Source organism: Diadema setosum, chromosome 9, assembly GCF_964275005.1.
Source record: "Diadema setosum chromosome 9, eeDiaSeto1, whole genome shotgun sequence".
NCBI classification, from domain to species: Eukaryota; Metazoa; Echinodermata; class Echinoidea; order Diadematoida; family Diadematidae; genus Diadema; species Diadema setosum.
The window spans coordinates 29620071-29644758 of NC_092693.1; the positions used below are offsets into that span (position 1 = coordinate 29620071).

Below are 24688 nucleotides of genomic sequence, written 5' to 3' on the forward strand. Positions count from 1 at the left end.
TTTTTTGTTGCCTCATTAGGCGTTTTCACATCAGCCCAAGAAAAATCCAAGCTCGAGATATTTTTTTGCGATCGCAAATTAGCGCTCTATTTCATTTCCTTTTCACATCAGCCTGAAGAGAATTCGCCGAAAATTTTTCGAGCTAAGTCCACAGCTAAGCACACGCAAACAGTGTCGGGTATACCAGTAGAGCGTGCGCTTTCAAAAAAAATTACCTGCGTGATCGCCATTTTTGTGTGCGGTTTGCCTCAACCGATTGATCATTACACTACACAAGTTTTGTTTATTAGCTGTTCCAATTTCGCCAATTTCCTGCTCTAGATTTGTTCAGTTTTGTGTTTTATTGTATTCATTCATCGGTCATGGAAGTTGACGAAACCCTGCTTAATATTATGATGCAAAAGAGAAGACGCCGTAAGGAGAGGAATCGTGAACGATTCTTCGAATTTGTGAAGAGAAGGAACCGTTCATTTCTTCTGCTCACTGCCATGGTCTTCACGTTGTTTTCACGCTAGGCATGATGGGATGCATCGCGCTAATTTCTTGAGGTGATTTCACATTATCAAATAGCGCGCTAGTTCGCAAATTATCCCGCTATTTCAGAAATTTCTGGAGTTGGACTTGAGAAATTTTCTCGATCAGAGCGATAAAATTAGTGCGCTAATTTGTATTCACATTATCAAACAGCACGCTATTTCGTGATCGGGTTAATTTCCCAAGTCAGAAAATAGCGCGCTATTTCGAAACATCGGGCTGATGTGAAAACGCTTATTGTGGAGTCAAGTGAACATTAATCTTACATATTTCTACGCTTATTGTGGAGTCAAGTGAACATTAATCTTACATATTTCTGCATCAAATTAGTGAACATATGTTTGCCTAGTTATTGGTACAGCTGGATGTTACATTTTCTGTGTATTTTATTATTTCTTTGTTAGTAACTGCAGATGAAAATGATGAAAGCTGTCCTCCTTACTTTGGATGTTTGCTTCTCTTGATGAGAATGACATTCATGATTTTTTTTTAGGATACTGTAACATAATTATTATTTTGCTTCACAATTAGAACTGTGTTGCCCTCTTCAAATCAAGGCAACATGGTATGACTAGAGGCCATATAAAGATGTACTGCCCTCAGATGGTAGCCAATATTACTTCAGCATTCACACCTGGGTCACAGTACGCTTGGCTGATGGCAAGACAGAAATGTTACTCATTTACCGAAATAAAAATCTTACAAATGGCATAAGTGAAAAAATGTCAGGTAAGCTGAGGGCCACACTTTCACTTGCCATGTACTTGCCATTTGATGTACCAAGCCGATGACTCTTATTTCTTTTTCTTCTTTTCTTTTTTTTACTTTTTTTTTTTTTGGGGGGGGGGGGTTCAAAGAATATCAATTCATATCACAACATATAGTGGCTTGTCAACAGTTCAATTTGTCCAGGACTGGTCAAAATCTTTCCCTCGCCCACGCATGTGACATAAAGTTCACATCATCAATCATCATATGGCAAGCAAACAAGGTACAAATGAAATAAAAACAGTATCATGCTAAATGCATGATTTCTATAATGTTCTGTTGGGAGTTCCAAATTGTCAAATTCTATAGAATTTGACAAGTGTGCTGATGAACATGGATATTTCACTACTTAATATAACAAGTGCCAAGTGCTAGATTATCAAAACCACTGCATCTCAACAATGAGAAATTCAACAATTCCAAGTCATGTTTTATTTTAATAAATTCTATTTCAGTCTTCTAATCTTACAATTTTGACTTTTTGTTTCATTTCTCGAAGGAAGTCTTGAGGCATGTCTTTGAAAGGTAAGTCATAACGTCATGCTACAATTTTTCCAACTGCAATGGGACAAAAGAACCTGTAAATAGACCCTGTATTCTTTTTTATTTGTATTTTCAAAAGAACCTTTTGAAAACAGACTCTGTATTCTTTTTGAAAATTAATGCCTCTTCAATGCTGGAAAAGTATCTATCTAATATCTGTTTAGTATTACAATTGCACACTGTCAATTCCAAACTTACTTAAGATTGCCAACAACAATCAGGGTCAGAAAACAGACAGAAAATTAGAGATAATTTTACTTTCACTCCTTGATCCACAATTTTCCACTATAATTTCTTAGTACTTTGTCAGAGGATGATTTCATACAAAAATCTGACATCAATTTGAAGATGTTGAATATCTCTAATTGACTGAAAAAAAAAAAGGAAGCGTGTGAAAATGGAAGCTGTGAATTGTATCAGGTTGGATATTTCCTGGAATCAATGAAGAAAGGTAAGGCGACTGGTCCACATCCCATGTCCCATAGGATCAAACACGCCCAAGCAGATCCGTCTCTCTTAGTCAAATTGATTTAAACTCCCTCCCTCATCCCCCCTCCCTTCTTTTCTCTTTGCTGGAAGATTACCTCTTCAAGGAGCATGATCCTACATGCAAACATTTAATAGCCTCCCTGGATGCCTTGATCCGCTCTGCTGCTGCTCTCTTTCAAACAGAGTGGGGGAAATTTTCCATTGAGCTCTTTTCATTCCATTACTGACTAATTCAAACAAAATCAGAGAATAAAGACCCCCTTTTAGGGAAAAGAAAAAACAAGAAGGAAATAGGAAAAAAATCTGATTCTTGGTGGATAGTGTCATTCAACTTTCTAGCTTCAGTGTACAAAGCTAAATCAAACAAACTGATAAAAAGGGGCCTTGTCTTTCATTCTTCCATTATCTCTTTTTTGTCCACTCTTTTCAAGTAATGACCTGGTCACTTGTTTACATGGCAACTAAGTCCAACAACACTGGGATGGGAGAGGGGTGTTTGAGGGGACAATGGCCAGGATTTAGCATTCTTGTGAATTATCACTGTTGCTATTAGAAATTGTGCATATCAATTGGTGTGTGTCTTTAAGACATTCTGTGTGTAAATGCATTAATCACTTTCAGCTTACTTGAATTATCATTGCCTTCAAGATATACTTGGTTCATTTTGTTACTTGATGAGTTGCAGTTTAACTTCATCAGTGTTAATATGACTAAGTCCATACAGTTTATTACATGTTTTAAATCCAAAATTCTCACAAACTAATGAGAAGAGCAAAAAAAAAAAAAAAATCTCTCCCTCTCTCTCTTTTTTTTTTAAGCTAACCCTTAGGTATTGGTTGCGTGTTCCTATTTGCCACTTTGATCTGTGTTTTCCTATGGTTGTTTGATGTTTTTAGAATTTGAAAAATAAGTAGAAACAAGATGAATAAAATTGGGGTCTAGGAAGACAATACAAGTGGACTGTTTGTGTCCTGTATCTGTTTAACCATTTCCGTAAAGTGTGCCAAGTTTAGAGGAATTTTTGGGATCAGGTGGGGAAAAGGTTTTAAAATGTTTTAGCCAATAAACTGTACATACTATCAGGGTTAGAAGGCAGTGCTCAAACATCATGTACTTGCTCTTGAGCTGAATGTTTCTTTCACAAGAAAATGATTATAATATTCTTTTCATCACACTTTAAAACTTATGATGCACAAGTAGAATCACATGTGTCTCCCACTCTACCCAAATAATGCAAAAAATTCAAATTGCAGAGTGGAAACAAGTTCTTGATGCCACAAGTGATCTAGAAATAAGCCACCTTTGACCCCAAAAGGGCACATAACTTATTCAACTTTACATGTTTACACAATCTCAGCAGTCGCTTCTGAACAAATGGACAGATGTAAACTGTACGGAGCACCTAGAAGCTGCTTCACACAACAATAATTTTTGTTGTGTCCAATCAAGGTAGGTGGGCTAAAGTATTGCGGACACATCCATCAATGCCATCTTTATTTAAAGAATCTCTTCCCTCAGCATTACCATTCTGATTACCGGTACATATTTGAAAATGTATCTACCCACACACACATAAAAGATTAAGATAAAAAGGGGGGGGGGGGCACACAAAGCACAATTAAAAACAAAGCACAAATGAAAACAGAGAAGTGAACACAAAATAAAAACAAAAACAAAACTGCTTAAAAGATATGATAACAAAATCAAAAGCACAACGAAAAAAAGAACAAGAACATGGCTAGGCATAAGTACAAAACCAAGAACATCCACAACAACAGCAGAGGATGAAAACCTTGAAGACGAAAAGCCTTTCTAAGGCCCATCAGGATGAGTCGGCAATTTTGGCTTCTTCAAGGGGGATTAGGGAGTTTGAGAGGACTATTTAGAGGGGCTCGCACAAAACCTTCACAGATCGTTTGAGGTGGTGTGAGGACAAGCAAGAGAATGTGTGAGCTGTCAGCCACACCTCCGGTTGCATTGCAGGGCGGAATGTTTGAATCAACATCCAGATTTTAGTGTCTTTGTGGGCACTGTTGCTACAACATTCGTATCTCTACGGAGCAAAGCAGTATCCTCGTAGAGTGGACGAGTGTGAGCAGGGCAAAGTCTTGGGAGACCAATTAGGATATATTTTTCTTCTCTCTTTTCCATTGAGATGAAGCAAAATGTAAAGATTTTAATACATTGTCCAAATGTTCATGGTTTATGTGTTTCAGTGTGCATGAGCATGAATGTCTATTGAATTGTATCATATTAGATTTTCATGTCTTGCTTTGAGTATGAATTATGCCAATCTTGATTATTTGAGTGGATCTGTGTTTTCTTTTAATGATATGGAAACATATGTAAGTTTTCATTGCATGATGCATAGTGGAATGTATAGACACACTGAAAGACACAGGTCTTTTTATGTACATATAAAGTAAAATTCTCTGTCAAGATATAGGTCAGAATAAATACAGCTCTTCAATGACAGACAAACATAGACACAGCAATCGAAAACAGGAATACAAAATTATAATCATGAATCACAGACCTACACACACACACAAAAAAAAAAAAAAAATTACCGGTACTGAATATCAAAAGGCAAAGGTAGCAAAATAGAATGGTTTAGTTCAAATTGTCTCCATACAGTAGTTGCATATTTCAAGAGGCCTGAAGCAGCAGTGTGTGGGTGTGTCTATCTGTCTGTGACTCTGTAGACAGTGAGGGTCTTTCAACATGCGACTGGATTATCTTCCCCACTGAGGAGGTTATAAAGTGTTCCTCTTTTTCTTTGCCAGTATTTGTCTATCTGATTACACATTTATCTCTTAGCAATATAATACAACAAAATTATGAATAGATTTTGATGAGATGTTAAGGATAGGTCCACATGGTAAAAGGAACAGGTAATTTTTCATTGTTCTGTGAGCATTTTGAAGGGAGACATACATCATGATTAAAAACTCAATTCTCCTCTCTTCCTTTCCAGTGGCACTTTCATGGAAAGCAATGCCTTTATTGAGCAATCCAAGCCGAGTTCATTGCATTGATTGTAATATTGCTTTTTGTGTGACTGTGTATTGTTTGTTTATGATATGTCAAACAAACTGCAAATTAACCGTGATGAAATTATAATTCTGACATGACAATAAGGATTATGATAACAATAACAATGACCGTGCAGAGAGAAATGACAATGGCAATGATGACATTAACACTGACAGAAATAATGATTGTTGCTTGTTGCCATAGTAACCAGGTAATCAGTAGTAACGGTTTCCTGATGATGATAGAAATCTAGTCTTGCCCTGCCCTGGAGGTCCTTATTAGATGAGAATCCATGTTATAATTCCATAATTCCAGGAGAGCTAAGAACAAACACCATAAGAACAAGAAAGCAGACACAGAATCCATATTCACCTTGAGCGGGGACGACCTCTTCTCAGCTTTCCTCGTTTGCCGAATCCTTTTGTTCTGCGCCGGTGAGGTGGTCTCCTTGGTCGTTGACGTCTGATTGCCATTCCTGTCTGGTTGCCATGACGACACAACGCCATCCTCCCCTCCCGTTATCAACGTCTCTGTCTGATGGTGAGAGTTGAAATGTTCTAGTTTGAAGGCTTGTGGTGGATTTCAGTTTGAGGGACTGCCAAGTTGTACATTCTCATCTGCATATCATGATCTACAGGTATCTTTATATGATATATGGGAAGCTAAGGCTGTTTATGTGTTGTGCACCACATCTGTAACATCCTGAAATAACTGTCCTGCTTCAAAATAAACTCTCAATTATCAATTTAAAAAATTTTTGTGACAGATTGGTAAGGAAAACTATCACGTTTCTTAGTACTTAAGAGGTGAGGCTAAAGGAAGCTGTCAACTGCTTTCACCGCATATAGATCATAACCACATACATACATTGTTGTAGCATATCCAAACTACAGGTGATTCCTGTTACATGGACATCCTCGGGACCAGCAGTTTTCTTCCATCATATTGAAATTTTATCAAAGCCTGATAAATAAAGTTTATAAGATATATAGCTAATGATTTTGGGACCTGAACTTCTACTTTGTCGTAAGGAAATTTTGTTACAACCATATTCATAACAGCAGGAGCACACTGTAAACAATAATGGATACAAGTAAAATCAGATGCCACAGGCCGACTTTAGTGACATTTTTCTGCAAAGGCTTCAAACAAACATTTGGGTTCCAACTGAGAAGTATCCACTTATTTGATGTAAGAGAGTATGAAAGGCACATAGCAACTTTATTTCTAACAAAAGAGCATGGAAGATGAAAGTCCAGGGTCTTTTAATATCAACAAACTAGCTACAACAGTAAATTACAACCATAGGCATTACCATGATGATAGCCAATCAGCTTCAGGGGTTTCAACTTGTCCCCATGGCAACTGCTATCATGGTGAGGTACAGTGACAGTCTGTCCTCAATGGGAGACAAGAACCTGCAACGCTTGATACTTACCTGGTTGTCCCAGTGAAGACACCTGACTACCCCCTTGTGGATCCCCTTGAGAGGGTGCACAAAGTGTAACCTGTCCCGCCCCACCGTCAGGAGGTGTGTGTCACCACTGGAGGAATGTCAAAGATTGCATTAACATGAAAAACAACTACAATGGTTGCTTTGGTGACAGGTATTGGAGGAAAATAAAACATTGCATGAAATAATAACAAACATGCATTAGCACTTTGGGTTCTACAATCATAGCTGTCAATACATAAATGATTTCATTTTTTTTCAGCGACAGCATTTTCGTGCATTTGCACATATGTGCCTTATCCTGTTGAAGACTAGTTCCTAGTATCCTTGGGCAGATGTCTATGGGAAATGCATGTTATAGTAAAATCAGCTCATTCCCAATGGGTTAATATCCCCAATGATACCTGGATGTCATCAGTGAGGAAATTCAGCTAACTTCTCACTGAGAGCCACACTATGTACACAGAACCAGAGTTAAACAAATTTGATTTTATGTAGCTTTTACACTATTCCTATTGCCTTCTGCAAATGAACACAAATGTGTACTAATCTCATACATTCAAAAGAAAATGGACAATAATCATGGTGAATATCGGGATTGACAATGTAGAAACAAATTTAAGGACGATTTGGTGGTAAACTGTGATAATTGCACACCAAAGGTAGTGAAGCGTGATGACATAAATTATGACCATCTCCCCAGTTCTCACTTCACATGTAGACACTGAGTTTTAAGCCCCACAAAGACTGTGCCTGTCTGCCACTATTAACCTGTTCCTTACAGGAACTTGGTGGCCTGTGCGTAATGTCTATAAGGATTTCAGTATTCAGCAGGGAAGAGGTTAAATGGAGACTCACCTGTTGGTTCCTCCGAGGACGATGAGGGATTTGAGGGAGGAGTGGTAGAAACAATCTACCAGGTAGTCCACTTGACAGCAGTCCTCCTGTTAATAGGTGCAGACATCACAGAGTATAGGTAAAGACACAATGCAAGTGATATATGGAGCATGGAAAATTATTAATTATGTGGGAAGCGAAAGGGAGCTATTGCTGTGGGTTTAGCTACTCATGTTTGGGTGATGGAAGTGAGGTAATTCATCAGCGTAGATACTGTCTCCCTCATTAGAGTATTCATTCATTATGAGCTCTTTTTCGAGATATAACTACTACTTTTATTACTGAATATTATCATAATAATTAAAATTTGTATTCTAAAGCTCCTTTGTGGAGATGTTCATTATGGGCTCTCTCGTGGAGACATTTATTATGAGCTCCTTCGTGGGAACATCACATTGTATATCTAATAATGTTTAATTTGCTTAAGATCTATTATGGTCTGATTTTATGTCAGTACTGTCTGGGGCAAATTAGTTGTTTAAAAGGGTCCCATTTTATCTCTCTATTCTTTTCTTTAAAGGAACACAAAACAACTGTTGGCTTCACACAACGTTAATGCCTTTCTGCTTCTAAACACACAATACATGTAGTAGTTGAGAATGGTGAGGACAGTAACATTTTTTCTATCCACGTTGGTGATGATGAATATTACAGCTGTCTATATGAAAAAATCCCTGCATAAGAGTGATATACGTTTTCTTTAAAACTTCATTTATGATTGAAAACAACAAATGATAACATTTGCAATTTGCACTACTTCCATTGTAATCCTAAAGGATACTTTAAATATGTAACTCATTTCAAGTTAGAGAGTGGAGTTTGTGTACTCCACTAGCTACTCTGCATCTTGCAGTTGTGAAAACAACTGTTCCTGTTACTCTACATCTCTCATAGGTGTTGTATTGTAATATAAGGAGCCATACATTTTGTGACAGCATCAATCAAAAATCATGAAAGCAAAGCCAACTCTTCAATGGAAGGTATCAATAGAAGGAGATTTTTGTAAACAGAAAGACAGGAGAAAAAACATTGATAATTAATGTAAAAGATCTAAATTTTTCAAGAAAACTTTACATCTGTACTTACTTTTAATGACTCCCTTATTGCTCCAAACCTTGTGATTTCTGATGACTGGAATAGGAAAATTGAAAAATAAAATGCCATTAGACACAGATGAATTACATAAAGCAAAATCTTTGGTGTAAAAATTCAAAACATAGCAATATTTGTTCATGTATTTGCATATATTCAACATTCTTGATATAAACCCATCAATCCACATGTAAGATATCCATATAATGATCTGTTTATCTTTTTTTTTTCTCTCTCTCTAGCTGTATCTATCTACCTATTTATCTATCTATTCATCTCTCCATCTATCATATTTCTCTCTATTTATCTATCTATTAATCTATCTATCTACCTACCTATCTATCTATCTACCTACCTATCCATCTATCTACCTACCTATCTGTCTATATATTTTTCTGTCTATCTACCTTTACAATCTTAACTCATGACACAAACATGGTGGATGCTCCTTGGAACTTATTAGCAACTGCAATCCTATACTGCTGGTGGAGAAATTCAAACAGACTGTGAAGGCGCTCTTCATGTTCCACTGAACAGTGTAGTCATAATCTACAGTAACGTAGCCGTCATTTGGAGGTCAAATAAGTGTCACACAATACCTAAAGCTCAGTCAGCAATTAGGAGAGTCAAGTTTCTCATTGGTCTTTATTGGTTTTGCCTCCAGCCATGGCCTTAGTTGAAACTAATCAAATCAACTGTGCGTGCAACATCAAGTTTGACTCTGGCTAATTCCCTCCATTACACAGAGCATAAAACACTAATTGCATTGCTTCCGAAACAAATTTACCGCCCAAAAACGAGATAAAATATTGGTCATGATCAGTCAGCGCTGTTTGCTTTCAGTGACATGATCGTGAATGAAGTATTTTAACCGCCATGGTCAGACAACGGCATGATTCATCAAAATTACCTCCACGGCGTCAAAAATGAGGATGGTGTCTGTGTGCGTCAGACAGTACAGGTATTCGCTGTTCGTTCCACACCAGCCGATGCGACTCTGCATAAGAGAGGACAAACATGCATTCAGGACATACTTAACATTCAAGAGATTCATATCTCAGAAGACGAGGTCACTATTGTTTGTACATTTATAGGTATTTCTGAGGTAAATTCTCCAATACAATCTGAATTCTTTGTGTCTTGCTCCAAAGGACTCAGGGGTCTATTTTATGAAGTCATCACTTAAAAGCCTTTATATACCTCGTTTCAAGTCCAAATATCTGTATCATTTTAGACAAAAGCCTTTGAAAAAGTGCCATTCTTCCCTCCCTGCTCCACTCAATCCAGACCTTTATGGACATGATCACATTTGAGTTTAAATTCTTGTGTAGAATTATCCTTTGTTGACAATTTGTAAACATCAGCTGTTGATATACCTCATGTAAACAGAAATTTTCCTAAGTTCTCTGTGGAAAGAGTGTGAATCTGACTAGCACTTTTTAAACAAATTATTCTATTTTGAATAGTATAGGAATGATGCAAAAGAATACAAATATACTTGAACAAAATATTTATACAAAAAAAAGAAAAATCACACTGCCCTCTATACTTTAACATACATATTATGAACACTATCCATACCTCTCCATCCCATCAATGGAAATTCAACACTCAATGCTCTTACTGCATGAAATATGAGTGAATAGCCATACATGTGATAGTATATGTCCATTGTATATTTGTTACATCAATACCTTGTAAATCTTGACTGAACAATCTCTCTTTACCCCCTTTCATTTCTTTTCCCCTATTTCACTATTCTGCATTATTCAATTTTAGTATTTCCTTTACTGTTCTCTTTTTTTTATCCTGCCACCTCCTACACCATAGAATTCGCTCTATCTATTTATCTGGGGTCATGGTCTACCTTCCCTTCTGGTGAACACTAGAGGGCACCATGCTTATTTGGAGATGGTGTAAAATTGATGGACATGTTCACTTTAAGTCCTCGACACAAACTTAGACCTGTCCAATCCCACCTCACTGTGCAACCATCTAACCTAAAGCTTTTAGATGAAAGACAAAGCAAAAAAAAAAAAAAAAGATGATCTTGCTTTGGAATGTTTCAGAGAACGAGATAGATACAGAGATCAAATTTGATGGGCTGGCAAACAATCGAAAGGGGAGCCGCTCTTGGCGGCTTATTTGTGTAGTACCTCGTCGACCTGTCAGGGATGTTTGCCAGAGTCATCAAAACTCATCTTGTCAGCTGACTCTCTCCCTATCAACAGACTACCTGTAAATTCTCTCTTCCATGTGTAGAGGTCATACATCAACAGAGTCGACTAAAGTCAAGAGTGATGTATGAGAAATCAAGCCCTGAAGAATCGCCATGGCAACATTGTGTAGCCATCATCCCTTTGTCAACACCACAACATCCCCTCTTAACAGCTCAAGCTTTTAACTACAATGTAAATCTGCTTCAGATATCACATTATACTTTAACTGCTTGCTTTGAATGTGAAACAAATTAGAATTGCAGAAAATTGCAACCCCCTCCCTCTTTCCTCAATTTCCCCCTCAAAAGGAACAACTGCTCACTTCTGTAAAAGAGATTGGGAAACAGCTTTCTCCTCCTCTTCATTTCGTAACACTTTGTAGCTTTAGATCCCTTCTTAAAATTAATTCTTTCAGGGTTTTTTTTTTTCCTGCTTCCAAGATCCTGCTTAATATCCAGCAGATTCTCTTTTTTTTTTGCCAATTTCTCCTTTTTATCATGATTTTACTTTGATGCATACTTTTCTTTCAGACTCTTACAATTTTGAAATAATGTTGAATTGATATATTAGGATTATGATTAATATATTCACAGAAATCAATTGAATTGATATGTTAGGATTATGATTAATATATTCACAGAAACCAATTGAATTGAACTATGCCTATACAACCATGCAACACTGCATACAACCTCCACAAGAGACACACATAAATAACTAGCAGCCTCCCCTCCTCTCTATCCTGTTTTCACAGACATGCATTACTGCTTATCTGTGTGACTTTGTAAAACTTGACATTCACTCCAACAAACTAGACTTATTTAAAGCAAAACTACAGTCAGCCACTCCTCTTATCTGAGAAAGTCATTTTACAGCCTACATCATCTGGCTTGTGGAGCAAAAATTCAAGAACTGTTGCAACTCTCATCCAAAGCACAAAGCTTCATCCCATATAGAGTACTTTGTCCTGAACAAGTTCGACGGGTCAACTGGGTGGCAATAAATGTGTGGCGAAACATTGCATTGCTAGAGATAAGTACCAGTAATAGGGGATGGACATATAACGACGGAGCTAAACTCATTTCCATCGTTTCACAGGGACACAAAATGACATCAAATCAAGCGTTTGTTTTGCAGGAGACCATATCATCCAATTCAAGAGAGTAGATCAATACTGCAGCTGCTTTTCTTTGCTTTTAATGGTCGTCCAGCCACCGTGCAATGTCTAAGTGCTCTGAAATGGCTGACAGAGGCGGATGTGCAAACAGGAAGACATTTTTTTAGGTCAATAAATGGAGTGGATGGCTCCTCTGGCTGGGAGATGGAGACGAGGGCAGACAGTATGTTGGGATACATCTGGGAGTTCACTGGCTGACGGAGCAATGCCGAGACACCCTCCTCCACCCTTCACACCCCTCCTCTTCCCACCGCCCTCCTCTTCCCTTTTCACAATGCTGCCTTCTACTGCCTCCCCTTACAACCTCCCCCTCCCCCTTCCCCAACACACACATACCATGCCAAACCAATTCTGTCATATATCCTGTCTGCATTTAACTTTTTCATTTTTGAGGGGTACAAACAAGAGGACCTGATCTGTAGATAAGCTGGAACTGGGGTTGATACAATCAATTTTTTCAGCATTATTAAAAAAAAAACCAGCAACATCAAATGGCCAAACAAATAAACAATATTCACATTTTTATAAGAGTTGTCCATGTTATGAAGTGGTCGTAGAAGGGGAAAGGGTAGGAGTGTCATGGAGGTTATGATGAGAGAGTTTTATTGGATAAGTCATACTCTTTCACAGAAATGGGCTCAATTTTCAGTGCTTTATTGCTGTGACCTAGTATTTAACAAACAATCACACAAACACTCACTTTATGAAGTTCATAGGTCATGAAGCAGCATTGCTGGTTAATATTAAACATTTTCACATCAAGTTGCGTGGAAAATGTTTTCACAGGACCATGTCTTATCTTTTGCTTCAAAAGCAAACCTGGAAATGGGATTGAAGTATCTTGGCATGAGCTGATGAATTCTGAAGCATGTGTATCAATTATCAAAGAAATAAAAAAGAGCAAAAAACGAACTTTCAACAGCTAAATATGCAAGAGAATGATAAGTGGAGAAGTCAACAACATGCTCAGTTAATGCCTCTGGTCCGTCTAGAGCATTGAGCTTAAAAACCAAATTATCTTAAAGGGGATGGCTAGTAACTGATCAGTGGGAATCAGTGGGAATGCTGGAGGATGATTGTTCCAATCCTTCTGGGATTCATTTAAGAGTACATTATATATCTATTGTTGTGTGAAAATTATTCGCTTCAGAATGGTCTCATATTCAAGTAATGTGCAGTTTAATGTTTCCAGGTTAGCGGGCCTGGTCAGTGAAGGGGCATTAACCTGCACATTACTTGAATATGAGACCGTTCTGAAGCAAATAATTTTCACACAACAATAGATATATAATGTACTCTTAAATGAATCCCACTAAGGATTGGAACAATCATCCCTCAGCATTCCCACTGATTCCCACTGATCAGTTACTAGCCATCCCCTTTAAGAGTTTGTGGTTCATAAAGAGTATTGTCTGATTTGTTGGCCCTCCTTAGGTTGGTTTCTGCTTACCACTGAGGAGTCTGAGTTCAGTGTTGTCACCAAGGCATCCTCCTCATTGTTTTGACTCGTGTCGAAGACGCACACCAGTCCGTCCGTAGACCCCGTGGCCAGACTCGATGATTTGGTGGGATGGAACTTGACCTAGGACAATGTGTATCAAAGTTTTAGACAATAAAATTAAATAAATCTACAATTTACCAATGAATGGGCCCTGTCACACACACCAATATCAGTGTATAACTAATAGACTCAATGCTGTTCCTTTCTTCCACATCTGAAATGGTTGAATTCTGTATTCATTTATTTTTTATTTATTTATTTTGTTTTTAGTAAAGCAGAGTTAAATTTTCATGCTTGATGACAGCTGCCTTAGGCTGCAAACTCTTCTGGATTTTACTGCTTCAATTTTATTACACGTTTTAATCTTTGGCATCTTTGCAAAGTGATATTTGTTTAAGTTTTTCCACTCCCTTGTCATTTGATTGAAAGATTATTTTGAATGTACCCTGTTAATCAAATTCTGAGTGTCATTTCATCCAGCAACTTTGGAACAGTACCACAATGTGAAAGAATAAACTTAAGTATAGCATCATACATGAGTATAGAATTTATATCATATATCAAATATGAGTATTGTGCCTATGTACCAATAAAGCAGTGTAGAATGTATAATCAACATCATCATTTCATAGAACACATGAGAACAGGCACACACAATGTTTAGCATTCTTTAAGCGCCATAACTGCTCACAGTACAAGCAATGTGATCGCAGAGACTTAGTGAGGCATGAAAGGAACAGAAATTGGATTTTGCATCTGGGTATTTTTTAAAGAGAATGGAGCAATCACTGAGAGAATACCTGCAAATATCTTGACTAAAATATATTTTTCCTCTCCCCTTTTACATTATTTTATCAATTTTCCCCATTCAAGCAAAATACAGTATAACATTTTTTTCTAATTCTTCAATACAACTTAGTGGCATATGAGGTATTCAAATGCAGATACAACCCCCAACATGGTGCAGAAGAATATACTAGGGAATGATGAACTCACAAATGATGCCATATAGAGCTGTCAAAAGGAGAACATGCAATCTTCTACCTCTATCTCACCAGTATACTGTCTAGTATTTTTGGAAAAACATCAGGGAATTGCTATATGTGACCCTGCACCACAAAACCAACAAAAAGTCGCCAGACATGGATTTTTAGTTAAGGGCAGATTCTTAAAGAGCAGACTCTAAGCTTTCAAATGATGTATAACTCAATTAAAATGGATTCTCCTAACCTATATAAATATCGGAAAGAAAGCCCACACTTTGGAAAAGTTTGAACTGAGAAAAGAGGCTCCGAAGTACAGGGTCTATTCAAGCACTTAATCTTTACTAAGCCGTGGTACCTGTGCCATGAATGTGACAAAAAACATGATACTAACCACTGTAGCAACAACAATGATGGGATTATCAGATTAAGCTGAAATTAAGCACGCTCTATCAACACACTCTGCCCATGATAAATGCCAACTTTCAAAGCGCTAGCATTATCCTTTCAAAAGTTATTAAGAGTTGAAAGTGAAGAGTGTGCAAAGGATTTCATAAAATGGAAAGGGGCATCTAAGAAAAACCTGATCACACTACTCTACCAAAAAAGGGAAAACTGCTGAAAATCTACTTTCCCATTCACTTTATGATCCCAAACTCAAGAATAATGTAGAAGAAGAATAGGTCTTTCAGAAAATACGGAAAACTCAAATTAACTTGGTTGACCCATTTCACCTTTCTTGAGTCCTCACGTAAAATCAAGGGGTGCGACTTTTTGTTTGTTTTGTGATGCACGGTCACATATAGTGTCACCTTCACACAGAACAAGACATCAATTAACATATGCATTTCAACACAATACTGTACAGTTTTACCACTTCAAACATGGACAATACAGCACAATTATTTTTTTTCCAAAATTAAATTTCTTCCTCTTAGTTGGGAAAACAAATGAGTGTTGTCCAGATGATGAGTGACCCTGTAATGCTTTGGTCATCAAAAGTCATTATGCTATAATCGAGAGTCATGGGGAATAATAAAAGGGAAACTTGTCACACAGGGACATGGGGGCAAAGATCACTTTGATACATGGATAGAATATATACCCAATTGAGGGTAAACTATAATTCAATACTAATCATCATCTCCAAAGAAAATGAAAATAATTCATAGAGATGGTGAATGATGCAAATCATGCCACAGCATAATACAAATTTCACAAGATGAAACAAGTACATAAAATCATATAATCATAAAAACAGCTACAAATCTTCTAAGTAAAAATTTGTTTCCGACAGTAAACAGTAAATGAAACATGCATAGCATAACAAAGATTTCACAAAGAGAAACAGGCACATATAATCATAAAATCAGCTACAAATCTTCCAAGTAAAGCTTCGTGTTAAACCAAGTTACAGAACAACTGTATACTCAACATTATACAACAGCATTCATATAACCTAATAATCCAATATATATATATATATATATAGTTGAGACAATGTAGATAACAGAAGATGTCGCATGAAACCGGCAGAGTTGTGAAGCTTTCGACCGTGGTCTTCCTCAGCTTTAATGTCTGTTTGTGAAACGAAATGTTTGATAATTTTTATTGTATGATATGTTTGTATGCTATATATACTCACTATACACTCATTTCCAGTTATACATTGTTGAATGTGTTGCAAAGTGCCAAAAAATATTGCCAAGTATGTCATGTAACTATTAACTCATGCTCAACTTATATTTAATATATTGTGTATACGACTTCAGATTTGTTATGCTCAAAAACATATATTTCGTTTCACAAACAGACATTAAAGCTGAGGAAGACCACAGTCGAAAGCTTCACAACTCTGCCGGTTTCATGCGACATCTTCTGTTATCTACATTGTCTCAACTATAATTTCACTTAAGATGACAGAGGCGTGCGGTAGGAATATCAGCATCATCACACTATATATATATATATATATATATAAAGGCAATCATGCTTATACAGAATAGAATATTATCCAGAAAGTATTTCTAAAAGAACATAATTGATGCCCTCAATGTAGCAGAGCAGTGAAATTTTGCTTGGAATTATTCCAGCACTACAAAACATTCAAACAGGTTTGAAATGTCATCATGTTAAAAATACCCCAACTCCTGCACATTTTAATGGTTTGTGACATTTGATTACCAATTGACACACTTTCAAATGGCATTGACCACTGTGCTAAATGTTAGATCATGGTTCAAACTACATAGGTTTTAGAATTTATGAGCAATAATCCTTCTGAATGCTCCAACATTAATGTCAAATGCCATAAGTTATTACCACACATTATGACCACAAACTCAAAAGGGAGTGCTCTTCATTAGGCCATTTTATTTACCACCATATTTTTGTCAAGAGGTGTACATAACTATCAGAACGGCCTGTTTTTAGAACGCAACATTAATCAGCCACAGGTTTGCTGGCAAGAAATTGTGATATATTGGAAATTTGTTGGGATTTTCTATAACCCATTGAGGACGAGTCCCAAGTATACTTGGGCAGGGGTCTATGGGAAATGCATGTTGTAGCAAAATCAGCCTGTTCTCAATGGGTTAAGCTGTGTCTATCATTTTTTGGCTGTTTATAAATTTAACATTCTATTCATGGAACAGTGTTCACATATTTTATTTGGCTATGTGATATCTAATTGAAGATACTTATTTTTAAAAAGAAACTCTCTACTCTTTGTTTGAAAGCTCCATCTTGATTTTTTGATGATCGCTTACATTGTCTATGTACAAGCTTCACAGGAAGAGACATTTGCACTTGAACTATACTTCCCTCATATTCTTTTTCATACTGGTAGTATATCAGTGTGTGGGATTGTAATTCTTATAAAAGCATTATGACCTTCTGGACTTCCAGCTCTGTTGCATAACTTATCTAATCCTGAGAGCTACATCTTTGTGGTTTGGTGCTGTTTCTCTCAAATCAAAATTGTTATTGTATATTGCTGATATTTCATATTAAGGTAGATTAGAAACATTTCTTTTACTTGAGTCCCATTTTCGGAATCATTTCAGTTGCAGGATTATCAAGTCTTTAAATTGCTATTAAACCGGCACCTGATCCTTAAATTGTTAATGAATCCGTTAAAAAGCTAACATTTCTGTCTCAATTTGGCAGACTTGTGTCAAGTTTTTTTTTTTTTTTGTATTTTTAATTTGCTCAGATTTAATGATTCTACTGGGTAATTATTTCCATCTGATCATTCTCCACTGAAAGAAGTGTAGCAAAATGTAAAGTTATAATTTAGTGATGGGAAGATGAATATTTCTGCAGCAAAATAACCCCAGGACTAGATGGCTTAACTCCCTTTTCATTCCCGTGTTTCTGTTTTTAGATGTCATAAAATACAGGTCCTTGGTACCATGCCAGCTTTGGAACTGTAAGTTATTGAAAACATCCCCTGCGTTATGTATGGGAGCACATTTGTGGGAGGTGATTCATGATCCCATCTAAATTCCGGATATTGGAATCATTGCTACCATCACTGCTTATATACACACATGGTATCCGCAGACAGCCTTTGCCTTCTACCTCCAGTACTGCCATCCGAAAAATTAAATTTCTTATCTCCTCTCCTTTGTGAAATGACCTTCTCACTTTTGCATTTCAATAAATGATAAACAGAGCTGCATCAGGCGACGATCACAAAGCGACAGGGTCACGACAGATTGGGATTCCGATAAGCTCCAAGAGATTTTTGATTTGGGAATGCAGGTGCCAGACAGTAGCAATTTTGCAACGTCAATACATTGGCAACATCAAACACAACACATAATATCACAAAGATTAATATTCATTACCTGCTGTATGACAAATGGATTGTTCTGTCCATTGGTTAGGCAAATCAGAAGAAAAGCAATACATGTACAGTCAGGTAAGTGGATACATAGTATTAATGTAATATATCATACAGTGTCACTATTACAATTTATCCTTTAATGTGTTTTGTACTGTGATCGCCAGTCATTATTGTGCTTCATTCACTTGACAACACAAATGAATATACTGGAAGTAACCACCAATGGATCACTGAAGTGTTTCACAGCCACTTGTCTACAGCTAGCCTTTGCTCAAGACTTCATGTACATCATTGCAAGTGAGTGGGTTGTCCAGGTTGATGTCTGTCCCACCCTTGCACTGTTTTTTTTCTTTTATTTTGTGTGTGCATGTGTATGTATGTATGTATGTGTGTGTGTGTGGGGGGGGGGGGGGGAGGGGGGTGTCTTCACTAAGCAGAATCTCCAAGAAGCAGTGACATATCATTGGCTGAGAACCAGAAGGGTGTTACATGTATGTCAATTTTGGGGGGTACTGAGTTATTGGTATCATGTTGTAGAGGTCTATCTCCTCTATATTATGGTGTTAATTTCATTTTTTTTTTCATTTTCAGTAAAATGTTAAAAATTAAAATCACATGGGCACTATTTCACCTGATATTTGGAACAATGCTTATAAATCTACCCACTTTAGGTAAAATAAACTTTTCATATCACGAAAATTCTTGAAAAAAAAATTGTGATCAAATCTTAGAACAAGAACAAGATAGTGCCATTTGGGTTCTCCGTGTGAAATTGCTGGTCACATAATAATTAGAATGAATATCTTTTTAGGATGCCATATTCAGTAAGGAACAGAACAAACTAAAGCCAAAAACAGTGAATCAGCTATGAGTACTCCGAGTGCAAGCAATTCTTCATTTATACGCTCCCTGTAATATTGGCCCCATCTCTATTGCACCTGGCTTCTTGAGAATGTGCAGTCGAGTGTAGAACATTTTGTTTGTGAGCTCGACGATTGCATTCAATCTGATCGCAGGTAATTCTCCCATAATTTTATTTGCCGCTGCCATATCAAGATCTCCCCCTTCCTATCATTTAGCGGAGGAAAAATTGTTCAACCTGCTCGCCAAACTCCAAATGTTCCTGACTCCACTCATATTGAATTGCTTTTCTTGCGATGCCGATGGAATGCATAATACAATCTTCTGATATATTCACATATATATATTGCTTTCTCAAGTCACAGTCTTGTGCTTCTGTCACCTGCGACACAATTTCAATTTCTCCGAGAGGCAGAATTGCCTATTCATGGTGTCATCTAGCCAAATTGATGAATTCCATTGCTCAAGTAAATAAATCTACTTTTTATTAACTGCTAACTGCATCCACAACAACATTCTAAGCAAACAGTATTTCTGCACGAGATCCTCTTTCCTTCAAACAAAGAACTGAAGATGTATGGGAATAATATACTTTTCATAAGGGCTGAGGCACTCTGATCTGTATTCCTACAGTAGCTTTCTTCCTTTTTGCTAATATGTCTACCGGTCACTTGAGATACAAGTGGACATTTCTATTATTAAAGTGTATCGACCTCTGATATCACACAATAATTCTCCTGACGTTCTCCATGGGTAAGTAACTATAAAATGAAGTCAAAGCCTAAACACCGTCTAAAGGTCAAGTAAAACGGTAGACACTGCAGACTCAATGGCAGACATGGAATAAAAGAGAAAAATAAGAATAAGGCAAACTATATGAGATTTAGAGAATCCAATAACATTGTAGCTACAATCATTCACTCTTTATCAATCTCACTCCAGACCAAAGTTCATTTGCATTGGTTACCGACAATCTCAACTTTCCGTCATATTGAATGCCAAGCTCTTGCCTGAAATACTGCTCATCAACTAAAGACTCCAAACTTTTGTACAGACCAATAAATGAATTCCAAACAAATCATATCTGTAAATGACAGAAATATATCAGTGTTTTTTTTATTTGTTAGAAAAAAATGATAAAAACCAAACTGCATAAATGTTAAACGATTCTAATCACTAGAGTACTTCATTGTGTGATTGTCAAGATGCCATGTGATATGAATGCAAACAGTGAAGTAGTGACAAAAGATAGAAAACCTGCATTACTTTACAAAACTGAGCACACACACACACAAAAAAAACCTATGGGTAAATCATAAAATTTTGCACTATGTGTTACAGAGTAAATACAAAAATGTGTCAATGTTTTGCATGCTGTGTTTTATCCACGTAAATCTTTACCAGTGAAATGTTGCCAGTCAGTGGAAAGACATAATTTTTGTCTCATGATGTCAAGCATGAAATACCAACTGCATGAAAACTAAAGGAAGATCAGGAATGTGTTAACTGGCTGTTAGTTTTGTTCAAAGATAATATACAGTAGTTGCAAGGAAAATCCAAAAGTTAAGTGTAGAAAACATTCTTCTTTGGCTGGTCACTTCTTGGATGACAATGTAGGCTATTTAAAGAATTTTACCTGTGTGATGTCATCGGAATGGCATTCCTTGTAGGTTCCCAGTAGATTTGTACTTCTCCTATCCCTGTATGAGACAAAGCACAACGAAAGAAAGAAAAAGTTAGATAGATAGATAGATAGATAGATAGAAACATATATGAATGGTTAGATGAACGGATGGAGAGATAGACAGAGAGAAATGGGAAACATGATTCAATAAAAGAGGACAATATAATGGTCGAGAGAAAACGACGGGCATATCAAGTGTTCATAGAGAATTCATACGAGCACATTGGTGTGAAATCATACACCCGAATGCTCATAAATGTCATCTCTGTCCACACACAGCCGCGTTATAAGTTAGCACGTCGCTCAACCCACATTCTCACATCCGGAGTCTCTGTTCACGAGTGACCTGCTGGAGAGGAATACAAATTATTACCTCCATAGTGCTCGCCATTTTGTCTGTTACCAGAAACTCTCTGCAAGACCAATGTGACCGACTTCGCATACATTTCATATTGACAACATGTTACACCCACATGCAAAAACACACACATGCATACACACAGTAGCAGAGTATACATTTCGGACTGATAGAACAAGTTAGGAACAGCATTCAAACTCGTAACACCTACGACCTTGAGTGATTGTGCTGCAGTTGCTACAAATGCCAACAATGTGTTCTTGATTGTGGCTGTCATGTCAAAATACAGTGATACGGGTAAATATTTATCCACGTATAAAATGTCAGCTTGGAGACGCCTTCTTTGTTTGTTCATAGCTGATCATAAGTCTCTGGTTTCACCCTCTTATTAGACACACTTTGTGTTTATTCAGTGAGAGCAAAATTAAGAAACTGACGGCTGCACAGTGATACAAACATACATCAGAAACCAGTTACAGACCCAAACATGTCTGTCTGTGATTATGTCTCAAGCCTTATTTTGACAAGCTACAATCTTCTGACTCTCAGTCTGTCTGTCTGTCCGTCTCTCTTTCTCTTTCCTCCCCATCGAACAAATTTCTCTGATTGGATGAAAAGGTCAAAAGGTCTGTTGAGAAAAGTCTAATGGGACTCTGTACTAGCACCTGCTCCGTACACCAAGCTCCTCTTTCACCACTGAGAAAGGGCCTATGCGCCAGGGTGGTTTGGCTACAACAATTAGCCACACTGTCATCACCAATGCTCAATCTGAATAAGTGGGACTAGGGAGACAGGTCCCCCCCCCCCACCCTCATGAAAATCAGAAAAAAAAAACAACAATTGTGGGTAGTGTCCAAGAGAAAGATAACGAGCTCGAGGAAAAATACAAATCACAGTTATGATTTTCATTTTATTAACCAGAATCTTCAGCTCAAATTACTTAGATGAGATGGCTGATGCACACATTTAGGATGAACTAGATATTTTGCCATTTCTGTTGCAAAAGGTAAAAGACTGAAAAAAAAAACTTGGTCAAAATAGAGTCTACTATTTCAGAGTAAAAAAAAATATCCAAGTTCATTAAACTGCATATGGCACAAACTTTAATGATGAAGCTTCTATAATAAAAACTTACAATTGGACTGAAAAAAAAGAGAGAAAAACAGAAAGAAAAATGAAATCAAACATCAAACCCAGAGAGGGAATTATGTTTGAGGATGCTTGCAGCAATCCACCTGTGGATTTCAATCCCACCAATCTGTCATGCCATCAGCCATTTCTCTAATTTCATGAGACCATCCTGACCCACTGGCCGGAAAGGAATTAGGGAAACCATAGTGCTGGAATCCACATTTGACAAATGAGACCAAAATTTGATCTGGCAGGAACAGGTCATGACAGAGAAAAACAACACCCCACAAATATAAATAGAAAGACAACATGATAGATGGATAGATAGAAAGACAGATAGATAGATAGATGGATAGATAGATTGATGGATGGATAGATAGATGGATAGATCACCAGTTAGATAAATGAACTGATAGATGGAAAGACTGATAGATGACAAAAGTACATAGATATATGTAAAGAAAAGTACGAATGGAGAAGGGAAGAGATGAATATTCACTATGAAGAAGAAATAATACACAAGAAGCAATGAAAACAGACACGCAAATGAAGAAAAAATGTTAAAATTGTGAGATAAATTATCTATATTACATTATTAGACATTATTTTGAAGCACAAAACAGAAAGAGATAGATAGAGAGATGGATGGATAAAGAGAGATAGCAAGAGAGAGAGAGATAGAGATAAAGATAGATGGATTGATAGAGAGAGACTAGAGATAGAGATAGATGGATGGAGAGAAAGATGGAGAGAGGGAGATAAGACTTGAGAGAGAGATAAACTTGATAGAAAGATAGATGGATAGATAGAGAAAGAGAGAGAGGGATATAAGGCTCGAGAGAGAGAGAGAGAGAGAGAGAAATGTGGTAGAGGGAGATATATATATACATAGAGAGATAAAGATAGACATAGATATATAGACAGAATAAGAGATAGAGAGATAAGGCTTGAGTAAGACAGAAACTTGATAGATGGAGATAGAAGAGATGGAGATAGAGATAGAAGGATAGAAAGAGATGGAGAGGGAGATAAGGCCTGAGCTAGAGAAAAACTTGATAGGCAGAGAGTTGAGGGAAGAGAATGAGCGAGGAAGACAGATGCTGAGGAGGGGTGGGAGGGGAATGATTTTAATAAGAGAAAGAAATTGGAGGAGGCAGAACTTGAGAAGTGTGACAGAAAACGGGACACTTTGGCAATCACTACAGAGGTCACATGGGGAGAAGTCTCAAGAAGAGAACAGCACTGATGGAGGGGATGGAATATTGCAGAGGTAGTAGAGAGGTACAAGAACGGAGAAAGTGACTTGAGATCAATTTAGATGGTACAAGGGATGGGATTAAAGGACATGCATGTTCACACTGATGCACATCTTAACATTATTTGACATGAAGAAGGAAGGCACAGCAAGATGGAAAGAGATAAAGATGTACAGAGAGAGTGACAGACAGACAGACGGACGGACAGACAGACAGACGGATACATCTTGGCAAGATGGCAAAGTCGCATGTATTGCTGTATCATTTACAATGGGTGGCAGATTGGTACAAATCCACATCACACAAGATTTCATTTGAACAAAGCTGACATCATAACAGAGAAAAAGAGAGATAGGAAGATAAAAGGGGGTAAAGAGGAAGAGAAAAACTGAGGCAGGTGAATAAACACACACAGTTGTATGATTCTTCCAATTTTACTTCAATCATAAGTCCTTTTTAGAGGTCAAATAAAGCAAAGCAGTCAACAAAAGATGAAATCTCACCCAGATAATACTATGAAAGTTTACAAGGCCGCCCTATGACAGTGTCACATGAGCACAAAAAGGTTGCCCTTGCTGTTAACTTCATACAGCATTAATTCCCCTGTAGCCCCTAGCCTGTTGAGAAGGAGCTGATTTTGCTATAACACATGTTTCCCATAGACACTTGCCCAAGTATACTTGGGACTAGTCTTCAGTGGGTTAAAAACTCCACAGAAATAATGAGAATAAAGTGAAAAACTCTAAGCTTTAGCTTCACATAGCAAAGAGTTAAAGTGACTTTCACAATTCAGGAGTGCTGATTACAGTGTGTCCATATCTTATGGAGATTTCACTAACAAAATGCACACTATCAT

At 37.1% G+C, this 24688-nt stretch overlaps 1 protein-coding gene across 1 annotated transcript in view; it reads right to left on the reverse strand.

Annotated features, from left to right (window-relative positions):
* Positions 1-24688, reverse strand: part of LOC140233497 (WD repeat-containing protein 89-like) — a 158635-nt gene that overhangs the window by 3522 nt on the left and 130425 nt on the right. The window contains exons 7-13 of the mRNA XM_072313614.1: positions 21040-21103; positions 13659-13790; positions 9723-9809; positions 8807-8851; positions 7682-7767; positions 6809-6914; positions 5743-5904 (exon numbers count right to left, since the gene is read on the reverse strand). Coding sequence (XP_072169715.1) covers positions 5743-5904; positions 6809-6914; positions 7682-7767; positions 8807-8851; positions 9723-9809; positions 13659-13790; positions 21040-21103 — 682 coding nt within the window. The remainder of the gene's footprint in view (positions 1-5742; positions 5905-6808; positions 6915-7681; positions 7768-8806; positions 8852-9722; positions 9810-13658; positions 13791-21039; positions 21104-24688) is intronic.